Genomic DNA, 25,908 nt, shown 5'->3' on the forward strand with positions numbered 1-25,908 from the left:
CTGTCATAATTATTATTACATTTCTGCCTCACCTAAATAAACTGCATCCCCCGGATCCACCCATGCTGCCTGAAATATAGAGACCAAATCAGATTTATTGAATGAATTAAAGAGTAAATAAATAAATTTAGTAGTTCTTGTTAAATCTTTTTTTTTGGCCTGAATAATATATTTTTAAATGAATCAGCATAAAGGAACAGTAAGAATTCTGGACCAAGAAGGCAAGGTGCTTGCTTAACTACAGATAAGCAGCTAGTAGATCTTATGCAAGTAAATTCATCCTTTCAGAACATCCATTTCCAGAATGATCAAATGCCTTTTGCTCACCTTACAGGATTTTTGAGAGGATCAAATTTAAAAAGTGTACCCAAAAGCAAGCCAAAAACTGCAAAGGGTCGAGTAAATATAGAAGATGATTCTTGTTGGTATCATTATTAAATTGAGTTAGTTGGTTATTTTAATAATGTCTGCTTTCCAATAGGCATTCATCCTTTATTTTCTTATACGAGACGTTATTTTTTCCTTTTTAAAAATGAGACATTATTAAGGTATGCGTGAACTTATAATTCTTTATTTCCAAATGTGGAACATTTAACATAAAAATTGAAACTAAAAAGGAAATATATTTTATGACTTGACTCTACAAATGATCTCTGTGTGTTGTCATTCCAGGTGCCTGTGGTTGCCATCTTGGGCTCAGGCGGAGGGTTCCGAGCCATGGTGGGATTCTCCGGGGTGATGAAGGCACTGTATGAGTCAGGAATCTTGGATTGTGCTACCTATGTGGCTGGTCTTTCTGGCTCCACGTGGTTAGTATACATTTTAAGTCCTAGTCTTATCAACCTAAATGCTTAGCATTTATCTACCTGAAACACTAGAAAAGAAAAAGGGATTTAAAAAATTGAACATTAACTTCAAATTACTGAAATGTTCCAACTTGATGTAATCATTCACTTTATAAAAATGTTCTTAAGGCAAATTCTTACCTAATGAGGACTCACCCTAAATTTACCCCCCTTAAGCCTGTTTGTAACTTAAAATGTAGTTAAACATAAAATTAAAAAAAAAATAGATCAATTGAAATAATTCTATATAAATATCATAGAAGTGAAATAACATACTCCACCCATAATTAATTTAATCTTCCTATAATTTGCTGGTTTGTAATCTTTCAGCGATTGTGTCTAAGTCTGAATGATTTACTAGGTAATCATTTCCTTCTTTGGGGCAAATAAAATGAAATCCAAGATACTTTAGTATACAGAAGAAGGAAAACAACTTTTGAATGCAGAAATGAAATAAATGTCACTGATTTGTATCTAACTTGTTATGAAATTAATCCTTTAAATATATGTAAGCCCAGCTAAATTTGGATAGTGAGTTAAAACATCTGTATATAAAATATTTGTACAACATAGATTTGCCTTTTCACAAATGTATTTATCAAACATTTTCAAAGAAGTTACTACATATTTTTTGGTTTGCCTACCTCACGTAAGCATTCAAAATTAAATATTAGTCCTTGCTTAGATGTCTCAAATAAGAGTACCATTTTATCACAGAATGTCCAATTTTGACTTGCAAGGCTCTTTAGTCACTTAGTCACAATAAAGCTCATCTATCATAATATTGTCTTATCTGTGTCTAGCATTTAAAAATTTCTGTACCTTCTTATCCTGTGAGAGGGACATGAGTTTTTAAATTTTTCAGCCAAAAAAATTTGACTCAGACCAAGTGATTTGTCAAGATCACTAGCAGAGCAGGCGTATAAACTCAGGCTTTTGATCCCCCCTTCTAGAAGTCTTTCAACTTCTCCTGGACAACTATTCTACACAGAGATTCACATTTAAAGAATCTGTAGTTTCTTAAATATTTTGAATGTATTCTTTAGCTGAAAAACAAATCCTAGAACTATGGTTAACACTTTTTTTGTAGGTACCCTCAAAATGATTTATCTCTTATGAAAGAAGGGTGTAGCCCATCATTATTCTTTCCCTTGAAGGAAAGAGCAGGTACCTGCCTGTTTAAGGAGTGATGTGATGGAAAGAGTTAGACCCTTAGATTGATTCACCTACTCAAACATTTTGTTGTTATTCTTTGGGTGGTTTTCTTTCTCTATGGTCACTATTTGTTAGATCCCTGTGGTCCATCACTGACCACTACATTGTAAGAAGCTTACTTTCTTAAACTCATCTACTAAAGAAAGAGCAGGCCACGAGTGCTGATTTGGGGGTATGATAGTATGTGTTTGGGCTTAATTAGAGCTGCAGTCATTGCTTTGGTTATAGATTTGGGGCAACATCTTACATTCTCCTCTCAGGGTTCTGAAAACAGGTTCTGCAAAATGTAATTAAGAGAATTTTAAATGTTATGGGCCAATCATTTAAATATTGCAGGCCACACATTTATATATACATAAACTTCTGCTCTATCCTTCCATGTCTAATTTCCTCAAAGATTAGGCTTCTCTTCTTTATTCCATTTCCTTAAAGGCCACTCACTCCTAAAATCCTTACAATCAATTTTCACCCACGCACGATCTAATTTGCCGATATAGTGGTGTCTTTTAGAGTTCTTATTCTTTTTGACTTTTTGGGGGAGTCAGGAAGGCTGAGGTTTGGAGTGGAGACGTTTCACACGTTGACTTGTCCCTCTTTCAAATCCTCCTTCCCATGCCTTTTTTGTTTTTATTTCATCCTCTCTGATTGCTCTCTTTCCCGTGTTGTCTTTACTGCTCTCACTGCTTTTCTCCTTTCCTCTAGGACCCCTCTTTTGTTCTATTATGTCTACATATCCTCCCTTGGTAATTTCACCAACTTCTACCACGTCAGTTATTACCACCAATAATGTAATTCATGGAAGTCTAGGACATCCCCAAAGTTAATGGGCCAAAAAAGGAAAGAACACCCTAACGGAGAATGTAAAGTAGACGTCAGAGAAGAGAATCAAGTAAAAGATGAGTTCCAGAGGTCGCTGGTGGAGAGTACTTGGAGAAGTCATGGGTATTTTAATGGAGTGAAACATCTGTGAGAAGCTTAGCTTACAACTGAGTTTGGAGATCTTTAGTGGTTTCACCAAGAATCCCTAGATAAAGCAAATAAGAGGCGCTTTTGATCATGAAATTGCAAATAAGAAGAGAATAGAAGGTGAAAGGAAGAAAGGTGGGAAAATGAACCTATAGGATCTGTCTATTATTTCAAGAGGGGAATATAGGACCCAGGGCAGAGGGGTTTGTTGTGTTTTGTTTTCAGAATTTAAGAGACAAGCATTTTTGTGGAATTCCGAGGTGAAGGAAATAACCTAGAGTAAGAGATGGTAGATAAAGAAATAGATGGATCGTGGATAGAAGGTTCAGGCAGAGACAGGACAAGTGAAGGTGTTAACCATGGAGAGAAGACACTTCCTGAGATGGAACAAAAGGTGGTCAGGACGATTCATGTTAATGGTTCTCTCTTGAAAAGTAAAGGTGAGAAGGGAAAAAGTTCAAAAAAGGAATTCGGAAAGACTTGAAAAAACAAATTGCACTCTTGTGTTATGTAAGTTTTTATACTTTACTGGTACGTGACCATTACTTGGCACAAATGAGGTAACACGGAAATATCTGAAGAAGCCCTGGACCTCCCAAAAAGTTTTCTGTGACCACAAAAGAGAATTTTATGTAGGACAAAAGCTTCCCTCGTAACTGCTACTACTTTTATGGTAATTATTTCTGAAATTATTTTTGGATGATACTTGTTATTCATTAAATATAAGTATTCACCAACTGGGAGAACTGACATGAGTGAAATAGGAGAATCATGACAGGAATCCTGAGTAATCCTGCTAATTACTCGGAACTCCTCTCTTCCTCAGTACAGCTGTTCATTTGTAGTATTATTAGGGGCTACTGGATATTGACTGCTGTGTTTGCCTGACATTACCAGCAAAAGAGAAATGAGAGCAGCTCTGTATCTGCAGACAATGGGGCCTAATTCATTAAACTGACTGAAATGGAATTCAAGAATGAGAACTTTCAGTTTAACAGTCTGAAGAATTCCTGGAATATTGAAAAATGAAACAATTTTGACAGAAGTTGTTGCATAAGAGGTGACAGGCTAGAAGATCAAGATGTTTCTTAGAGAAAATATGTCGTTTGAGGTGGGGACTACGCTTGTCTTGTTCACTGATGAATCTCTCCCTCTTATCGTATGTTTAATGGCTAAATGAAGACTTGCATAAGTAACTGTATTTTGGGGGATTTCTTTAGGGTTTTAGGATATTTGCTTCACAAATTTGAGTCTTCTCAAATCATTCCAAATTTTAGTTGCATATAAGAATCATTTTTGTCACTTTTTTTAAGCACAGAAATTCTAGATGTTTACCCCTGAAGATACTGGGGGCCAGGTAATGATACTTTACAACATTGACTGTCATTTGGAGGCAGAGACTAAACTGAGAATTCCTTGTTCTCTGGCATGATTTAGCTTTTAAAATTTCACACTTAGCCTAAAATGCATTCAGATGGAGAGAATGAGGTACCCCTTCATAAAAAATATGTAGAAAAAGTAGAGGCAAATATTTTCAGATTTATAGAGAAATAAATTGAAGACCCTTTCATTCATTAACCAATTATTTCTAGAGGCCCTCCTATGTGTAAGACACTTAGCTTTTGAAACTTGATTGGTATAATTGGAAGTGATTTATTCGTAAAGAAATGAAAATTAAGGTGTAACTCTAGAGTTGCAAATTGGGGTGATGTTTGTGTGCTTTAGATGGTAGTATGTCCACAGAAGGCAGTAATAGCTGAATCCTGCCTTGGTGCAACCAAGGAAACCAAGAAAGCTATTTAAGGAAAACTGGTCATTGTCTACTACTCCATCTTTAGCTATCACCAAAGCCAAAACTTAAGTCTTGGATGTCACCACAATGACAGCATGAAAAATCTGTCAAACTCACATTTGTCAGTTATAAGGAATCTAGGTTCATAAATGCTGGACAAGCAGAGAACATTAGCCCAATGCCAATGGTTTAGGTATTCTAGGTCTTTCTGTCTCTAGGGTTGGTATCCTCAAACCAACTGCTTCATGATAGGGGAAGAAAGAGAAAGGAGAGAGGGAGACTCCCTGAGTGAGTGAGTTTACTTCAACCTTTGGAAAGCAGAAATGGACTGCAATAGGTTACATTCTATGTGAAACAAAAAGTGAGAATCGGGCTGACATCCGTATACATTTTGACCTGTTAAAAACATCTACCTCTGAAACTGTGGCACAGAGTCCTAGCTTTTGACCAATTCCCCAACCCCAGAGGAAGGATTTTCTTAATCTAGGTCGAATGGCTAAAATTGAGAGGAAGGCAAGAGAAGAGAAGAGCTTCAGATCTTGCTGGAGGCAATCCATGGGGTGGAGGGACTTGTTAGAATCATAAATTGATTCTTTACAGAGCAGCTAAATATAGATGGAGACGGGAAGTCTTAAATAATGTAAAGGAGATCTGAGTAATTATACCATTCTGCTAAGCAGTTAGAAATGACAGCTTCCAATAGCAGAATGATCATATCATTTCCTTTTTGCCTACCTTTTTAAAAAAATCGTTCTGTGGCTAAATTGATTTCTACCGACATTTAAGTGTTTGGTTCTTTTCTTTATTTTTACCCAGCTTCATTAAGGAAAGGATTTAATATATCCTATTATAAAGTAAAACTGGTTTGTTTATAATAAAGATAGAAGTGAAAAATATATAACTAGAAATTAGATTAAAAATTCATGCTATAACCGATAGCTTTGAAAGGTATGAGACACAGGCTTGAGTTTAAGATTTCTAGAATTTAACGCAAAATTCAAACTATGTGCAGTTACATAATATACATTTTTAATAAATTAAGGGCAAGTCAATGGTCTGTGGGGGTAGAAATTATTCGTGGTAATAAGACCAGGAAAGAACTTAGTGTGCTCATAAAGAATGAAGAGTATCCTGAATAGGTCCAGAACTGACCACTGAGGAGCTCAAAATGGTGTTTTATTTTCCTATTTTTCTTATGTCCTTAAAGATAAACCAATATCATTACAGAAATGTGTGCATTTATTGAAAAGTACGGTAAGGTCCAGGAAATCAGATCTTTGTTGCTCCGGATGAATCATGTGGTTGACTTTAGAATAACTGCGGGAATGGATGAACTCCGCATCTCTCAACCAACCTAAGCTGTATTTTTTTTTTTTTTGGAGGAAGATTACCCCTCAGCTAACTACTGCCAGTCCTCCTCTTTTTTGCTGAGGAAGCCTGGCTCTGAGCTAACATCCGTGCCCATCTTCCTCTAGTTTATACGTGGGACGCCTACCACAGCATGGCTGCCAAGCAGTGTCATGTCCGCACCCGGGATCCGAACCAGCGACCCCGGGCCGCCGAGAAGCGGAACGTGCGAACTTAACCACTGCGCCACCGGGCCGGCCCTCCTAAGCTGTATTTTTTAGAGATATGTAGTGATTCTACCAGGCCCGAGTTCAGAGGAAGCCTATTTGATTTATCTTTATCACATGTTTGTGGGAAATGTTAGGAATTCAATTTGTGTAATAAAGATGTCTTCAGAATTTCTCATTTTTTTGACAGAGTGTGCATTCCATTTTAGGTCTGTTATTCCCCCCCATTTGTTAACTTACAATTATTTTCAATTTGTCTTCAAAGAACTCTGAATCCAACAAGAAATTCTAATTTCCTGTGAAGTGGGAATAGTTTGGTCTCTAAGAACGGAAATCTTATTTAAAATATTTTTTAAAATAAAGCCCAGCAGGGGAGAGGACAAATTTTAAATTGTAGTTCTTCTGTTATTACTTGGCGTACTGTGAACATGTATTTAAATTAATCGATCCTCTCTTTTCTCATCTTTAAAAAAAAGAATTGAAAGTTGTTACAAGTCTTCAAGATAATAGTTTATGAGCAATTAACCAGTGCAGACCTAGAACATAGCAGGGACCCAACAAGAGTTAGCTTTCTCTCCTCCCTGAAGGGAAGATAAATCATTAATGATAGGCATTTAGGTTGAATGTCAAGGAAACAGGAGATTAAAATATGTGGTATTTTTCTTTGGTTGGATTAAGTGGTGCAATATTTCTTTCTTTCATTATTTTGTTTTCTAAGTCCAAAAAACTGTGCTTGCCATATACCAGGCATTTGCTAGTCATTGAAGCTAAAGATGATAAGCAAAGTTTTCCCTGCAGGAAATCACAGCTTATGAAGGGAGACAGAGAAGTAAACTAATAATTAATATTCAGTATGAGAGCTACAATACTAGATATATTGGTTGGCAGGAAGGAGGGTGGTAACTGAACATTTATTGTCTAAATGTTAAATACCAACACACGTGGTTATTTCCAGCATTACTAGAAGTGGCCAAATGGCTAGTGGCCAAGAATCTTCACAAGAAAGTATTTATCTTAAAAATCTACTCCTCTCCAGGATTTCACCATCAGATTTGTATGCTCAGAATTTCTGAGACCTACAATTGGTAAGGCCTGGGATTTTGTCTAATTGGCCAAGGGACAATTTAAAAAAAAAAAACACCTTTGTCAGGAGAATTAGGTACTCACAGGAGTTCAGACAACTCCTTTTCTACCTGTGGATAATCATCCTAAAAAGTCAGATTACCAGATTGCTTGGCTGGTATTGTATCCAGACAAGTCAATTTATTTACATGACTCAAATGTGTGCGTTATCAGTCTCTAATAGTCTGATAGGGATCCCCCTTCCCAGAGACTGGACAGTGGACAGCAGGCCCGGTAGGGCTTCCTCTCCTCCGGACTGTGCCTGAGAAATCCAGTGTTTCCTCTGAGCCTTCTCCTTTACTTTGCTTCCATTGTAGACCAGCTCCTTTCTGACTGATGCATTCTTTCCTTAATTGGATTAATATCTTTAATCAGAAAATCAAGTGAACCAACCATTTCTTATCACAGAGAGTGCCTGCTTTCTTTGGAGACTTCTATGTAAGGCCCTTTATTTTGACTGATTATCTTTTGTTTTCTTTACAGGTACATGTCAACCTTGTATTCTCACCCTGATTTTCCAGAGAAAGGGCCAGAGGAGATTAATAAAGAGCTAATGAAAAATGTTAGCTACAACCCCCTTTTACTTCTCACGCCACAGAAAATTAAGAGATATGTTGAGTCTTTGTGGAAGAAGAAAAGCTCTGGACAACCTGTCACCTTTACTGATATCTTTGGGATGTTAATAGGAGAAACACTAATTCACAATGTAAGCTCTGGCTTGATCTACAATCCTTTTAATACAAGGAGATCGTGTATATCATAATAGTTTAGATGAAACAAAATATGATACATTTTGTAAAAGTCACTTGGCTCAACTTACCCTATCAACAGTGGCACTGAGCACATACACCCTGCCAGGCATAACTCTTCTACGTTTCAAACTAGTGCTTACTAATTCATTCTGTCTATCAATTTTGATGTGTAGGGTAGGACTTTTCCATTCCTCTTTGGAAAAATACACATTTTAACCCTTAACCACTCATTCTCCCCTAATGGTAATCTTTTTCGATAAGGAGGTGAAGGTAAGTAGTATTTGAATAGTAGAGGAAGAATAAGGGTTGCCTGGAGAGAGTCAGACAAGGGAGTGAATCACATGGAACAAATCCTTTTGACATATGACCACATTGTGACATTTCATCTGAGATAAAGCGGGGGAGATAGAGTCTGTGCCAGGGAATCCGCGGGCTAAATTCTTTCTGGGCGCCACAGTTGCCAAATCGTTCTCCGGTTCAGTTGTAGACATAGTCCCTAGCGTGATGGTTGTTTTTAGAATGAAGATAATTACTTCCATAAAGCTGACTTTTTCTTGTTTATTCAAGACCCAGAGATTTCTAATGGCTTCTTTTTATTATAAAAATTTTAAGTGTCTTGATTGGAAGTACTCTTTTAAATAGTGTTCTATCTGTATCTGTTTGTATATTTAAAACCATTTCTTTCTTTCTTTCTTTCTTCTGTGGACAGAGAATGAACACTACCTTGAGTAGTTTGAAGGAAAAGGTCAATACTGCACAGTGCCCGTTACCTCTTTTCACCTGTCTCCATGTGAAACCCGATGTTTCAGAGCTGATGTTTGCAGGTTTGTAATTTCCTCTTTCAGAACATTTCCTGGAAACTTTAGACTGTGGTTTCTAATGATTATCTTTAGAGGAAAGTCATAAGCAATTTCAGTTGCTGATTTTAGTACTATATTTTCCGTAACATAAAAATATTTGAAAATATAAGAAAATATTAACCTAGATGATGTTCTGGTTGTAGAGAATGTTCCATGAAGCTAGTTACTACTATATCCTCATTTAAATTAATGAAATCAAAAATAAACTATAAAAAATAAATCATGAATATAATCAATAACTCAATTTTAATTACCCATTTCTCAAAGACTTTTAACAAAAATTGTGTGTGTAGTGCTTTTAGACGGTGCATATACTTTTGCTTGCTGCTTATATTTTCATTGAATTGGGTAATATGACATATGTTTATCATTCAAAGCACTCTTCTGATTTTTATAATTCAGCACCTAAAAGGTACTAGTCTGTACTTGTGGCAGCTGGTGAGCTAAATGCTTCGTTTTGTTAAATCTCAGACGTCAACACTTGTTTCTTCTGTAGCTTCACCCCTCCTTAGGTGCTCTAAATTATGTGACATCATACTTCTGGGGGCCTCTGCCAGTCCTAATCTGCAGTGTGGTAGCATTTCTGACTGTGGCTGGTAGGGTTCGTTGTATTTTTAGGGAAAGTATCTCAGTGACGTCAGTCACATCATAAGCTTAAAAAATCATTGTGAATGGCATGTAATTAACAGATTTATATCCAGAATCCTTTTGCAATCTTACCAAGGCTCACTTTTTTCCTCAACTGACTACTCTCAGTTAGGAATTTTGAATCGTTTATAAAAAGTGGTGCACCTGGAATTCATTCATTCAACAAGTGTTTAATCAATTACATTGACTAAAATGTTTATCATGCTTATGGTTCCGAAGTCACTTGTTTATTATCTTATTCAATTTTTACTACAACCCAGGGAGGGAGGTATTTTTAGCTCTGCTTCAAAAAAGAAAAAACAAAACCTCAGAAAGATTAAGTGATTTGCACATTGCCACATAGAAAGTAAGTAGCAGAACTGAGAATTGGTCTTGAAAATCCTTTGTACTTTATATAAAATTATTGCCTTCTCTGATTACTAACCATGTAGAATGTAGTACACCAGATGCTAAGTGTGAACCCCCCTCCCCCACCACGGCATACTGCCCCTGTCCTTTAAGGCCTTATAATCTGTTTGGGAAATTTACAATAATTACTAAAGAAGTTAAGGCACAAAAAGGAACAGAATGCTACTCGGCACTGTTCCCTAGACCAAATTACATGACATCTTTTCTCTCAGTTTCCTCATCTGTTAAATGAGACTGAAACTCTCCTCATAGTAGTTTGCTAAATAAATAAGATAAAGTATGTAAAATACTTAAAAGAGTGGCAGGCCCAAATTAAGTTTCAGTAAATCTTAATAATTTAGAGTGTTCTATGAAAGCTGCGTAAGAAAGTCAGAGGTCTGGATCTTAAAGGTAAATTTGTATATGTATATGTATAAAGGTAAATCTTAAAGGATTTGTATATGAAAGGCAAATTTAATTATTGGTTGGGGGAACAAGGCACACAACAGGATAAGATAAGCATGGTCTTCCCAGCAGCAACAAGGAGCCATACTTTGGCGGTAATGGAGATCATAGGGAGAGTTGAGATTTTATCATAGAAGAAAAGTTAGTGCTATGATGAAATGTCTTCTTTTTTGTTTTTGTTTTGTTTTTGCTTTCCCATTGCTCTGGTCTTGTGAGGTCTTGAAATGTTTGGAAATGATTTGATAAATAGCACTAGCAATCTGTGCATAGCAAAATAAGCCAGCTTTTACCCCAGAAGCATCATGATATGGTCAAACAAGCGGTAGACTAATTTGAAAGCCTTGTCTTACTTCTAAGCTGAAATAGCTTGGGCAGGTCACTTAATCTCTCTGATTCTTATTTTCCTCATTATTAAAAAAAAAAAAAAGGGATGTTAATAAACATCAAGCTTATCTTACAGAGCTATCAAGACAATCACCTGAGATTTGCTTAAGGCTGAAGATGATCAAGAGACAAAAGTATAATAGTTTTATTACCATCATTACAACTTTTCTGGCATTTTCACAGTTGCCTCTTTTTATTCTGAACTATTGGTCAGTAGCCATTCTCAAGAGAAAATCTGACTAAAATAATTAAAGAATAAATAATATTCCAGTGAGTGAATATTTTGGATTCATCTCAAGTGAGAAAAATCTGTTTTATGTTCAGTTAGGAGTCTTTCTACCTGCATATGTCCGATTTGGGCCATCTGCCTAACTGCAATGTTGTTACTGAGATGAGAGATGCACCATTAACCTTCATTGTTAAATTTCTATGATAAGGAGTTTCAAGCTGTTTCTTCCAACAGTGTTGGACAAAGCCATCAAACGTTAGTTATGTGGATCTTGTATCCAGATAAGAAATTCAAAGCTGCATGTTACAGGGTTCAAGTAGCTTGAGTTATTGAGAAAAAAAAAAGAATGGAGACATGGCTCTATTTTACGCCTTTAAAATTTGCTTAGATTAAAAATGGATACCCAGGGGAAAAAAGTTGACATATTATCTAAATTATATTTTAAAAAGTCAACCAAATTATCTTAGCTTATAGAAGTTTTATCAACTTTACTTCAACAATATCAGAGAATGTTTTTCTTCTCTCTTAGAATAGTTTTAAACATTTTCCGCTTTTGAAGGTTTAAAAAAAATAAACGTTAGTTGTTTAAACTCCTAAGTATTTTTGACTCCTCCACTTCGCTGTGTTGCTGAGAGGATTTGTAACTTTTATTTTAAAATTTTCATTGGTCAGTAAATTGCATTTTCTGAGCATAACTTATGGAGTCTATAGCACGTTAAGTTCTTTGACAGACACTATAGGAATAAAAAATATAGAATTCTTCCTCAAGAAAGTTACAATCCCATTAACAAGACAAAAATAAAACATGAAAAATCAATTAGCCGTACACATAGAATATTATTATCTACTAAAATGTGTAGGACTGGCATAAGTGCAAGGTATCATAGAGATTTAGTATATTCTCATCAGAGATGTCATGAAGGTGATGGAACTCAGATTTGAGTTGAACTTGGAACGATCTATCAAGTGGAGGTGAAAGGTCATCTTTGTGTGAAACAGGATGAGAAAATGCTCAGAAGGGAAGCCAAAAGTGTGTTTTGAGGAGCAGTACAAAGAAACTAGCTTTGATAAGGACTGGTGAAGAGTAGGTGGTATATTTGGTAAAACCATTAGTGCCCAGTTATAGAAAGATTTGCATTCCAGACAGAAATGTTTTCATTCCATTACGATCATAATGGGAAATATTTAATGCTTTTGGGTAGGGCAATGAATTATTTAAGTAGTGTTCTTGGAAAAAGCATTTTAGTGATTCATATGGGTAGATTGGGAAGGAAGGCAGCTGGAAACCGTCATATTTTGTAAAAAGGTCCTGGAACTAGGGAGATACTGATCAGGAAAGAGAGAAGATGGATGAGAAAAGCCTAAATGTTACTGGTGAGATGTGGTGATGGATGGATTGGGTAAAAGAGTGGTTTCAGTTAAAAAAAAGTTTTTTCTGGCCTGTGACAGCATTTACAGAAACAGGTAAGCTAGACTGAGAGGAAAGGTTATGAGTTCCTTTCCAGGCAAGTATAGTGGGATGTGATGGCAGTATATCCAAATGTAAATGTGCAGCAGGAAATTGGGAATGAGTAGATAGAGGTGCAGCAGAGAGGTTCAAATTTGAAGCGCACAAGTCGGCAACAAAGGAATAATAGTCAAATACTACTATAGTGAGTTCTTCAGTAAGGATTGGAGAGCAAATCTTGCCTCTTGAGAATGTCTGTAATTACTGTGTGCATGAGCCACCACATCAATAAGGAAGAGATTACTAGAGAAGTAGGAACCAGGAAATTATGCTTCATTACCCAAGATGGGTGTGTGAAATTCAGAGATAGGAAATTACTTGTGTGATATAGAAATTTCCCTAACAACGTCTGATTCATTGCTAGTCATGTCTCACTAACTCCATGTAAATCATTATAAAACATACCACTTTCTGATGAAGACTATATGTGCCATTTGGTTTGACTTGAAATGAATTATAATGTGTTCTCATCACAACTGTAGTTTCATAACTTCCTTCACAAAAGTAGAATGTTCTGATCTACCACTGAGTAAACAAATATATATTCACAATTCCTTTCCCAAAACTTTAGGAGCAGATGTTTTGGAATTCAGAATATTTTCGACTTTAAACTTAAAAAAATAGTTACACTGTATATTACATAATGCCCCACTGGGTTCTTATGATTTCTCCAATAGAATGTATCGATGTTCTCATTGAGTGAGATAAATAAAGATTAAGCCTCACAGCACTTCAAGATTGGTTTTTCTGCTAAATGAGTTCAGGTCAGGTTTTACCACCAAATGAAGAGCAAAAAATCCTTGTGGATTTTGGAGTTATTTGGATTTTGGATTTGTTGGATAAGGGGTTATGCACATGTTATAATTTCAGAAAAGGAGAAAAGGAAGAAGTGGAAAAAAAAAGGACAGAGGGTTATGAGTAAGGCAGGGGTCGATGGAGGTGGAAATTTATAGAGGATGGTTAACAAAGACCTTGAGCTACAGGTTAAGAAGGAGCAAGCCTTATAATCGCAGAAGGGAATAGCAAGCAAAAAGGTGCTGAGGTGGCAATGAGATTGCCCTCTTTGAGGAATATTAAGAAGGCTTGTGTGGCTGAAGTGGAATAAGCAAGACAAAACATGGTAGGAGATTGGTTAAATCATGTGGTCAGACAGACAGCATGAACGAGACCATCATGAAGCCTTGTTGGCCATGTTTTTACTTTCAGTCTAACGGTAAGCCATTGGAAAGCTTTCAGCTGGCATTAGTGCACTGTGATTTATATTTTTAAAAATCCATTCTGGCTACAGGGTATCAGAAAGATAGTAGGGGAATAGAGAAGATATGTTTTAGAAGACTATTGTGGAGATACAAGGCTGAGAGAGTATGTCAGCTTGTACCAGTATGGGCATGGTGGACAAATGGATAAGTAGCCAGTTTCTGGCCATATCTGATGATGGAGCCTACAGAACTTGATTTTTTGTATGTGAGATATAAAGGAAAGGGAACCATCAGGAGCAATCCTAACGTATGAATAGTGGCATGAATATGTAAAAAGTAGTTACTCTTTACCAAGAAGAGAAAGGCTGAGAGAGTGGCAAGTGTAGGAAATGGGAGTCAGAAACCAGAAATTCTTTTCGGATACATTCAAATTCAAATTGTTAGATGTAGTTATAACAATAGGAATACATGAAATATAGTAGTGGCTACCATTTATTGAGCAATTAAAATGTGCAAAGCCCTTTTCTAAGCTCCTTGCGTTTCATAACTCATCAGATCTTCACAACGGTTCTACAAACTATCCACTGATTTTATTCACAGTTTACAGATTAGGGAACTAAAACACCAAGAGCACAAGTCACCTATCCAAGGTTGTATAGTTAGGAAGCAGCAGAATGGGATTTGAACCCAGTGCTCTGGCTCCAGAGCCTCTGCTCTTAGAAAGTTTATTCTATCTACCCTATTACCATATATTTCTTAAGACATTTAGCATAAAAATTTTGCATTGTAATCTTGTGAGTTAGGATAATGGTTAATAAGCAAAATTAAGGAAAGATGAAGAAAAGACAAATGTTACAAAACGCTTTCTTCCATTTTCATAGTCTGCTTGCATTATCAGAAAGAATTTAATTCCTTCTATCTCCTTCATGAATTTCACGTCTGAGTAAGTAGTTTTCAATTTTCCATTCTTTAGAATTAAAATGGACTTTATAATAGATGTCTTGAGTTTTTAAATGCAAAAGCATATTCAATCTGTGCAAATTAGAAGGGATCATTTTGTCTTCTCATCTTATTCATTTATTAGCATTTCCCCCCCAACTTCTATACAATACCATATACATAATAGGCATTTGGTTAATTTTTAAAAAATATTTTAAATAAATGAATGAGAACAATCATGGCGTTGCTGATGTGATCTTTAGCTGTGCACATCTTTGTAGTATTTTCCTATTAATGGATTGCGTTTTTTTCAAATGCTTTCAGATTGGGTTGAATTTAGTCCGTATGAGATTGGCATGGCTAAATATGGGACTTTTATGGCTCCAGACTTATTTGGAAGCAAATTTTTTATGGGAACAGTTGTGAAGAAATATGAAGAAAACCCTTTGCATTTCTTAATGGGTAAGTGATCACAATCTACCACTAGTTTGACTGTTTTACGTCTAGGTACATTCTAAGTTATTTTCTCTTTTTTGCTTTACTTTAGGTGTCTGGGGCAGTGCCTTTTCTATATTGTTCAACAGAGTCTTGGGAGTTTCTGGCTCACAAAATAAAGGTTCCACAATGGAGGAAGAATTAGGTATTGTAAAAACATGCTTACATTAAGAATAATTATGCCACATTGATACATTTCGTTAATGTCTGTATACACAGAAAATTAAATCATCATAAAGATTGTAGTTGTTTTAAACTTATCAATAATTTGGTTGAAAATCAAGCTAAATATTTCCTAGAAATCATATGTATATTCCTTCTTAAGTATTATTCTGACAATGATGTTTGGAAATTCATAAAAACCATTGATTCTTAAGAAGAATTTTTACTAGGGCATCTCCACTGCTTTTTAGTCATTATACATCTAAACATACTACGTGTGTTTGAGAATACTTCTTTTATCAAATAATGGTAGCTTTTTAAAGATTAGATTCATCAACCGTTAAACACAGTATGACACAAAGGTAAATTCATACTTAGCAGCTTATTTATCCCTTAAATACTAACTCACTAGAAGTCTGTTAGCTTCTGATAGCTAATTCATAGCAAAAAGAAGGAAAAATATTTCGAACTGTGGTAAACTAACAGTAATGATTTTCTTTAAATCTAATCCATTAGTCCATAATAAATTAAAAATAATATTTACAAAACTTGAAAAAGTAGACTCAACTGAGGCCGAGTGATTTTCATTCATTGTAAGAAGAAAGCCACAGGAACATAGGTTTTCTTGGGTGAAAATTTTGGCTTTAAACTTAAAGCAAACAAAACGTACATTCAGTATCTCCCAAACACCTTGCCCTCTGTATTGTAATCAACACTAAATTTCATGATGGCTATTTTGACTCATAGCAGGAAGGAACAGTAGAATGTTAAATCTGTATTTAGGGCCAGCCCAGCAGGAGCTGGGGAGGAAGGTCGTGTAGATTAGCAGTATGCTAACTGCCTACTACCTCTTCTCTGTCTGTGAGCTATCACATATCTATTTGAGGACAGAGCTGACTAAATATCATAAATGCCTTTTTCAACAATCAATTCATTTGAAGATTACTTGCATGTAAAAAAAGTTACTATGGAATTTTTTTTGACAAGCTGCCTTTAATTATTCCAGAAAATGGCGGTTGATTTAGTTAAGCTTTATATGCATGAAAGAATACAATTGAAACATTAATGAATACACTAGAAGTTGGCTTAAAAGTAGTGTTACCACTCCTTTTGCAAGAACTGATTTTATTTATTTGATATAGCAAGCGTAGTCCTCATATTAAGGACTACTACTGTAACATATTATGTTATATTAAGTCCTACAATCCTTTGGTCCTTCATATTTTCTTCAGTAGCATTGTTTGCATTTTTGGGTAGTTCTTAATAAGTCATAGAGAAGTGATCTTATGATTGCACTACAGCCGAAGATTTTAAAGTAAAAATAAAAGCAACCAAAACAAGGCATTTCGTACTTGAACTTGCTCCTGTTGTGTGAGCATCAGTCAGTCAGTAAGCAGCCAAGGTTGGTGGGTCTCTTGAGCCTACTCTGACCTTAATTACAGAGCCACATTCTCCTCAGGGTCACTGCAAGACAAAGTGTAGAATGCTGAAATGCTCTGGCTTGATTTATTTTAATGAACGTTATATCCCAGACAAATATCCTGTTCTCAACTTTAATTTTGTGGAAATAACTAACTCTTCTCTAAATTGTGTGAAGATTTCAGGAAAAAAAAAGAGAAAAAAAGCAGATGTATCAGGTATTATGAGGCTCACTTCCCTGTGCTCCTCTGTTGAATAATCCAGATAAACCTAGGGTTTGTTATTTTTTCCTCCTGAGGCAGGAAGAGAATAGGACTGAAACAACACGTTGAAGGTGGGCGAGACAATGGCCGAAGGCCAAGGAAAAGGAGAATGTTTATACTAAATAGTCTTGAGAATATTCTTTGCACTGAGACATCCCCTTTGAGGCCCATGGTTTGGCAGCTTATTTACTTGTTCTGTGTGGCAGACTTAGGGGGAATGTTGTGTCCCCGAGAACCACCAGTCAGCAGGATACGTGCGACCTCAGATTAGGTAAGGGTTTCCAGAAATGACACCAGAGAGGTGACTGAGGGAACTCTGAGGATTCCCGGTGACTCTTTCATCCGCTGGCTGACTTTAAAAGGTTACCTCTTAAAGGGTGTTCAAACATAGTTTCTGTTTCTTTTTCTCCCTTCTAAAGAAAGACGTTAAGATAAATTGGACCACAATCAGTTGACTCTAAAAGAAATTCTCTAGGAGTTTTGAATATATGCGGTCTATGCTTTTGAACAGATGAAGCTATATGTTATACTATGGTGATGGAAAATAGATAAATTCAGAATATTTAGCTTTTTGTATCATGAAACTTCATTATAAAGAAGACAATATTTTGGTGAACTGTCTTCTTAAATGAGAGTATCAAATGTGACAAAAAAAAAAAGAAAAGAAATGCATAAGGAAATAAAATTTTGTCCTACCAAATTACGTATAGGACCAGAAACATACCTAATGCTTATGGCCCCTGGAGTGGATCATTTCTTAGCATCCTCTCTCCTCTATACAACAAAATTAGTTTCTGTAACAGTCATGGAATGAAATGAATAATAATATTAGCCAGTGAACACTTTCTTTTATTGAATTTCGTATGTGTAATCATGACAGTAAAATTAAATAAATCTAAAAATTTAAAAAGTCAACCTACTGACTCAAGCATTTATTGATTTTTCCATTGTGTACTCTTTATTATTCATGGACATGACATTTATGTAGGTATAATAAATGCATGGGGAAGCCAAATGGTATATCTATATTTCTCTGAGTGTAGAGCCCCAAAATGATTCTATCACTGAAAATTATAAATTTGGAGTCAGTTTTTTAAAATTAAAAAAGAATTCTATTGACTAATATAAGAAAAAAGAGGTCACTATACAGAATGTGGTTTCATGTAAGTGTCCAAAGAAAGTTTGATTTTTCTGCAAATGATGATTATAAGAATGGTCTGTGTACCCCATAATTTAGGTACTTCTTACTTGAAAAAAGACAACTAGTTATGCTAGATTTTACTCCTGGTTGTTTTTTTTTAAAGGATTTATGGGTTCTATTTCAGTTTTTATAACTGCTCTCTTAATATCTTCTGAGGAAGCATAAATTCTCAACATTTTAGCAGACGATTTTCATTATTATTGAAAATCAAAAGATAACTTCTATAAGGAGCTTTCATTCATTTTGATGAAACTGTTCTGTAGCCTCACCCCCCTGGCCCCCACCGTAGGTTTTGGTTTTACCCTGGATTTTCCTTCATAACCACTACTTAAACATATTTACTTGAAGAAAAATAGACTTTTGTTTTTTTTAAAGATTTTATTTTTTTCCTTTTTCTCCCCAAAGCCCCCTGGTACATAGTTGTATATTCTTCGTGGTGGGTCCTTCTAGTTGTGGCATGTGGGACGCTGCCTCAGCGTGGCTTGATGAGCAGTGCCATGTCCGTGCCCAGGATTCAAACCAACGAAACACTGGGCCTCCTGCAACGGAGCGCACGAACTTAACCACTCGGCCACGGGGCCAGCCCCAAGAAAAATAGACTTTTATGGTATAACAAGGAGCTTCTTATAATCAAGTTATTCTTCCTGTCAAAATTAAAATAAACATATAAAAATTCTCCCCTTTAAATCATGAATGAATAAATTTTAAACTAATTTTTCATGTCTTGGGAAATTTTGTTTTCCAATGAGAAATTTGAAAATAATAAATCTAATACATTTCAACTTACTAAATTGATCTAAATTTACACTAGTAAATCCAGTAGACCTCACTCGGTGGTTTTGCTGAGATTACTTCCTTATAGGAAATTCCACTATGAGTCTTCGCACCTGAGATCCTTCAATTGTTTTGTTTTCTTTCTGCAGAAAATATTACGGCAAAGCACATTGTGAGTAATGATAGCTCAGATAGCGATGATGAATCACAAGAACCCAAAGGTAAGAAAGCTGGAATCTTCTCTGACAGAAGTCCATTAGGCAAGGCTATGAATGTTTCGTCTGATTCTCTCACTCAAGATGCTACTGGTTGTCTCTGCTCAAGGCAGAGAGTGATAGAATGGTAACTTTCAATTCAAAGAGAGAGCTAACGCTGTGTATGTAATAAAATATGCAACACACAAATATCCTTTATTTCTTTTTTTTCTTAATACCTCAAAAATATTCCCAGTTGAACAATTAGAGAACAAACGGAGATGGTAGAAATATCAAATTTTGTTTTAAGTCTGATTTAGAGCACTGGGCTGCTCAGCATGGAAACTGATCTGATCCGGGAACATTTTTACATGGTTTTAAATATTAAAATTTCATCTTTTAAAATTTTATTATTAAGTAACGTGTGAAAAATGGTATTCTCACTTCATTCCTGAGCCTTATCTCATTGCCAACGCTCCTTCTCCGAGGGAGGGATCAATGGCGAAGTAGGGTAGAATTATCAAGACCTTTTTGTTGCACATATTACTTTGTAGTATAAATGTTTTCTTTCACATTTTCGCAAAGCAGTTTTCAGCCTGATGTAAATCACGATAGTCGGTGATAGAGTTGGCACAGGGATAAGGCAAGGATTGGGGATGTTTGTTGCAAATGTTCTGTGGTAAGAAGGAATGATTTTACATTTTGACACAGCTGTTTGTACAGATGTTCCCAATAGTCCAAAAGCAAACAAAACAAGTAAACAAACAAAGAGAAGATTTTATAACTCAGTGCATACGTCCTATTACAGTTTGAATATGATCATCTAGATTTTAGAAGATGTTAAATGCTTTCTTGTCCAAAACTTAACAAATTCCACCAGCCATGGTATAGATATTGGAAGAGTCTGTTTTATCCTTGCTGAATCAACACTAAAATGAAAATTCTCCTTTCCTAGCTGGACTGTTACTTCCTCATAGGATAAGTTTGTGTAAATTAGAGAAAAGGTGCCTTCTCTCAAAAGTGCAGCTACGGAGGCCCACAGCTTGGCGAGTGTGCAGTTTCTTATGACTATTAAGAAAGGAAATCCTTTCCTGGGCAGACAAAGCTCTTGATCAGGCACAAGGCTTGGCCAGTGATGCGCATTCTGGACTTCAATCTTTATCTGCCTGCTATCCTGCTGCCGTATGCAGCTGATGATTTGCCTAGTTAGATAGAGCAGCCCAGTCGTTAGGCAGGAAAGAATCCTGGCCTGGAAGGAACTGAGTCTTTATTCTGGCTTCTTCATATTTTTAATTTTAATCTTAATTTTTTTAGTTGTTCAGATCTTTTTTTACAATTTTGAACATGCCTAGCATTTCTAGAATTAATTATGTATCAATTTAGGGATTATCAAGTAGAGATAGTAATGATTTGTCAATTATTAAGTAAATTGCTATAGATGATCAGTACCTTCGATCACTTCTGTAGTACTGACTGATTATCTTAAGGCTGAGAAGTTCAAGGACCCTTTGAATACGGCTGCTTTAGTTTTAGTACCAGTCTAGACTGGGGAATGATAATTAGGATGTTTTTGGGGATTTCGTATTACCTCTCAATGTTCATTTTTTCCCTTTTAAATAGACTTTATTTTCTAGGGTAGTTTTGGATTCATATCAAAATTGAGCAAAAAATACAGAGAATTCTCATATATTCCCTGCACCCCCACACATATAGCCTCTCTCACTGTCAACATCCTATACCAAAGTGGTACCTTTGTTACAATCCTGAACCCACACTGACTCATCATTATCACCCAAAGTCCAAACTTTAGGGTTCACTCTTGGTATTGTATATTCTATAGCTTTTCACAAATATATATTGACATGTTTCCATGATTGCAGTATCATACAGAGTAGTTTCACTGCCCTAAAAGTCCTCTGTACTCTATTCATTCCCAAGCTACCCACCCCCAACCCCTGGTAACCACTGATCATTTCACTGTCTCCATAGTTTTGCCTTTTCCAGAATGTCATATACTTGGAATCGTAAAGTAGATAGCCTTTTTGGATTGGCTTTTCTCACTTAGTAATATGCATTTAAGTTTCCTCTATATCTTTTCATGGCTTGATAGCTCATTTCTTTTTAGTGCTAAATAATGTTCCATTGTCTCGATGTACCACAGTTTGTTTATCCTTTCACCTGCTGAAGAATATCTTGGTTGCTTCCAAGTTTTGTATTCATAATCGAATAAAGCTGCTGTGAACATCTGTGTTAGATTTCTGTGTGGATATAAATTTTCAACTCCTTTGGATGAAAACCAAGAAGCATGATTGCTGGATCATATGATACGAGTATAATTTAGTTTTGTAAGAAACTTCCAAAGTGGCTGTGCCATTTTCCATTCCCACCAGCTATGTATGAGTGTTCCTGTTGCCCCACATCCTTGCCAGCATTCAGTGTTGTCAGTGGTTTGGATTCTGGCATTTCTAGTGGGTGTGTGGTGGTATCTCGTTGTTTTAATCTGCATTTCCCTGATGACATATGATGTGGAGCATCTCTTCATATGCTTACTTGCCATCTCTATGTCTTCTATGGTGAAGAGTGTGTTAAGGTCTTTTGCTCATTTTTTCATTGAGACACTTGTTTTCTTACGGTTGAGTTTTAAGAGTTCTTTGTATGTTTTTAATAACAGTCCTTTAACAGGTGTGTCTTTTGCAAATAATTTCTCCCAGTTTGTAGCTTGTCTTTTGTTCTCTTGAGTCCCCTTCATTTCTTTTTTTTTTTAAAGATTTTATTTTTTCCTTTTTCTCCCCAAAGCCCCCCCGGTACATAGTTGTATACTCTTCGTTGTGGGTCCTTCTAGTTGTGGCATGTGGGACGCTGCCTCAGCGTGGTTTGATGAGCAGTGCCATGTCCGCACCCAGGATTCGAACCAACGAAACACTGGGCCGCCTGCAGCGGAGCGCACGAACTTAACCACTGGGCCACGGGGCCAGCCCCAATTTAGTCTTGTAATTTTGAGGAAGATCTTTAGGCGCTTTCAACTTTAGTTTCTTCAGATCTGTGCTGGCATCATTTTACCTGGTCTCACAGAATTTTTGTAATCATCAAATTAGCAAATGCACGCAAAGAGCTTTAAGTTGTAAAGGGCTATGCAAACCAAAATTTACTATTAGTATTACAGGTAATAAACAATAGATATCATTTATCTATTGTTGACTGCTAGGTTTGTCCCACAAGTGATGCCATTTCCAAGTATGTCATAAGGAAAGTAGATGTTCTACTGTAAAGAAGTGGGGTTTATTTAATAACAATAATAATGATGATGATAATGATGATGAAGAAAAGAAGCTCCAAATCTTTGGAAGATAATTGAGTATCTTATTCATATCCTGTGTAAATGGAGATATAAATCAGTTTAAAGCCTAATTTGTTCTAGTGAAAGATTTTCTTTGTCATGTTTGGCATTAGAGAAGTGTGGGAGTAGAAGAGAGTACACTTGTTTTTTGTGAATATGTAGTCATCTGGATTGGTTACTGAAAGATCTCTTCATTTTCCCAGTTCAGTTAAGCTAATCTTTGTGAAGATAAACATTTATTATGGTTTTCTCTATGCTTGGTTAACATTTATTGGAAATTATGAAGTTTGAACATAAACTCTCTTTTCTCTCTCGACACACACACAGATATAGTTTTGTGTGTGCCTGTATATTCGTATACAGAGGTCCCAGAAATCTGAACAGAAAGGACTTAGGCAGGCAGCATTATATTCCACCTTACAGTGTTCTTAGATTTGGAAAATGAGTGAGTAATATTAATGATGATGATTATCCTGCTGCTACAACTATTTCTACTAATAACTAGTGTTTATTAAGAATTTAATATGGGACGGGCACTTTTCTAAGAACTTTACATGAATGCACTGCCTCAGTTAATCCTCACGACGGCCCTATGAGGTTTACTGATGAGGAGGTGAAGGCTGAGAAGGGTTAACTAACTAGTAAACACTGGAGAGAAGGTTGGAATCCAGGCAGTCTGCTTCTGGAGCCAATGCTCTAAATAACTACACAAAACGGCTCTCCAGTAGTAGTGATGTGTGCATAGGGTTTAAGGAAAAAGTCATTTAAAACTGCTTCCTTTGGAAGATTGCTGAATTTTAAAACATTTTAAAGCATGTGTTTACATTACACAGTTTTAAACTACAAACTTTATAAGTAAGAATAAATTGACTGTTCCCAGGGTGTTTATTGAGCAGCAAATATGTGAATCCTTCAGTTGTCTGTTCCCAGTTTCCATAATTTCTTGCCTTTTACTAAACAGAATAGGGAAGGAAACTTAAGAAATGAAGAGGATGGGATTAGCTACTCTGGATTTTCCCTGTGTGTATGTGTGTTTATGTGTGTTATGTCCTTCCAAGCAAAAGGAAAGAAAAGGACTGGGGGAGGGGAGAAAGGAGAAAATAGAAGTTTGCCTGGAAATCTAAGAATAGACCAAGTAACACGGTCAAGAACACAACCTTTAGATTGAGTCTAGGTAAAGGGTAAAGTAAGAACCAAAATGATTAACTGAAATATTTACGGTATTAATTTATACAAATAAACGTTTGTTAAATGGAAAGCCATAGAGCTTCATTGTTAATTTTAACACCCAAGTGCCCAAAGAAGATGATTGTTTTAAATGGATTTTGGAATCTGTATAATGATCTTTTCCTTTTCCTTAGGCACTGAGAATGAAGATGCTGAAAGGGACTATCAAAATGATAATCAAGCAAGTTGGGTCCATCGTATGTTAATGGCCTTGGTGAGTGACTCCGCTTTATTCAATACCAGAGAAGGACGTGCTGGGAAGGTGCACAACTTCATGCTGGGCTTGAATCTCAACACATCGTACCCACTGTCTCCCTTGAGGAACTTTACCACACAGGAATCCTTGGATGAAGATGAACTGGATGCAGCTGTAGCAGGTAAGTACGCAAAATATAACCCACGGAAGCTTATTCAGGAAATCTTTATTCCTTGTCTGGGAGAAATATTTTAATTATTATTAGTACTTATTCATTAATTATTATTAATACTTGTTATTAATACAATTATAGTCACATGCATTTAATGTGTAAAGGGCTTCGAATTACTGTTTTTTGGAAGAAAAAACATACTGGATAGCAAATAGCATCGTTACGCCAGCATAGAAAATTTTCATTGCAATATTGAGAACAACCTTAGATCTTCTCTGTATTGGTCAGGATTCACTCACAGAAAACAGGAAACCTTCACTCTTGTTTAATTGAAAGGAGTTTAAAGTAGGGAATTAGATGTTTACAAAATTGTTCCAAGGCTTGGAGGAGCAAGCTCCAGACTGAGCTTCCAGGAATGATTCCAAAAACACTTCAGAATTACCCTCACAAACGCCCCCACAACTGTGCTTGGCAGTAGAAATAACAGAAACAGAGCCTCTGTCTCATTTCCTCCGTCCAGTCTCCTGTGGGTGTTTCTCCTTGGCAAAGGTCGGGTCTCAGCAGAACCAGAGCTGTGATGGCGTCTGGTGTATGTAGTCTTCAGCCTGGCTTGTAAGTGCAGTGCAGTCATGCGTGCACCCTAGGGATCGGGGTGGAGTTGAGTTCACCCGTCTGCAACATCCGTCAGGCTATTGAATCTGTCCCTCCAGTTCTCAGAAAGGTTGGGTAACTTTCTTAGGGTCACCTGGTAAGAACCCCCTCACTTTCAGATTTGTCATTTAGCCAAATTCCAAAGAATAATTCCCTTTATTCTTCAGTTCCATGTATGTTCCAAATTAAAAGTTAAATTTGCATTGGTGACTAATCAGTACGTAATCATCTTTGTTATAATGATCCTGTCATCTTACATTTTTCTACTTCACCATACAATCATTTTCCCCTTAATTGCTCAAATGTCGTTTCTCAGTCATTTCTGCCTAAGGACATTGACAGGATGCTATAAAAACTTAGATGGGATTTTTCCGGAAAACTTTCTACCGCTCTTTGTTTAAGCATTGGATCTATAAAATATCTGTGAAAATTAAGACATGACTTTAGATTTTGTTCTTGTTTTGGTAGTGCTATTTCTGTTTGTTGCTTGAGCTTAAGGGAAATTGCAGAAGCAAGAGTTACCTCTGTTGTTTAAACAACAGGAGTAGAAACTCACTCTACTTTACATTATATTTATAGCATCAAAGTCTAGGATATGAGGTATGTCTGTTTACAGACCTGCAATCCAAACCCTTCCACATTAACTATAATAAAAGTCTATTTGTGATAAAGTCACTATTTTTAAATTCTTCCAAATTTAAACAAAAAAAAACCACTTGACTGTGCAATCAGTGACATTTTTCTTGTGTTGTGGCACATGATGGTACTTATTGCCATTATAGTGTCAATTAAATGTGTCTTCTTTAGAAACTTAGGCTTCATGGATGAATGATGATGGGCTTTACAAAAGAAACAGCTTAGCTTCATAGAACATTGAGAGCTAGAAAGAATCTTTAGTTATTTTAGTCTATAGAAAACGAAGATCAAAAGAAG

General features: G+C 36.1%; 1 protein-coding gene across 8 annotated transcripts in view; it reads left to right on the plus strand.

Annotated features, from left to right (window-relative positions):
* The window catches only part of PLA2G4A (phospholipase A2 group IVA), a 149,861-nt gene that overhangs the window by 101,245 nt on the left and 22,708 nt on the right, over positions 1-25,908 (plus strand). For all 8 annotated transcript variants that reach the window (XM_070591572.1, XM_008533970.2, XM_070591573.1 and 5 more), the window contains 7 exons: positions 673-809; positions 7,998-8,220; positions 8,976-9,090; positions 15,209-15,346; positions 15,432-15,524; positions 19,348-19,419; positions 24,091-24,333. In XM_070591572.1, the coding sequence (XP_070447673.1) occupies positions 673-809; positions 7,998-8,220; positions 8,976-9,090; positions 15,209-15,346; positions 15,432-15,524; positions 19,348-19,419; positions 24,091-24,333 (1,021 nt within the window). The remainder of the gene's footprint in view (positions 1-672; positions 810-7,997; positions 8,221-8,975; positions 9,091-15,208; positions 15,347-15,431; positions 15,525-19,347; positions 19,420-24,090; positions 24,334-25,908) is intronic.

Source organism: Equus przewalskii, chromosome 23, assembly GCF_037783145.1.
Source record: "Equus przewalskii isolate Varuska chromosome 23, EquPr2, whole genome shotgun sequence".
NCBI classification, from domain to species: Eukaryota; Metazoa; Chordata; class Mammalia; order Perissodactyla; family Equidae; genus Equus; species Equus przewalskii.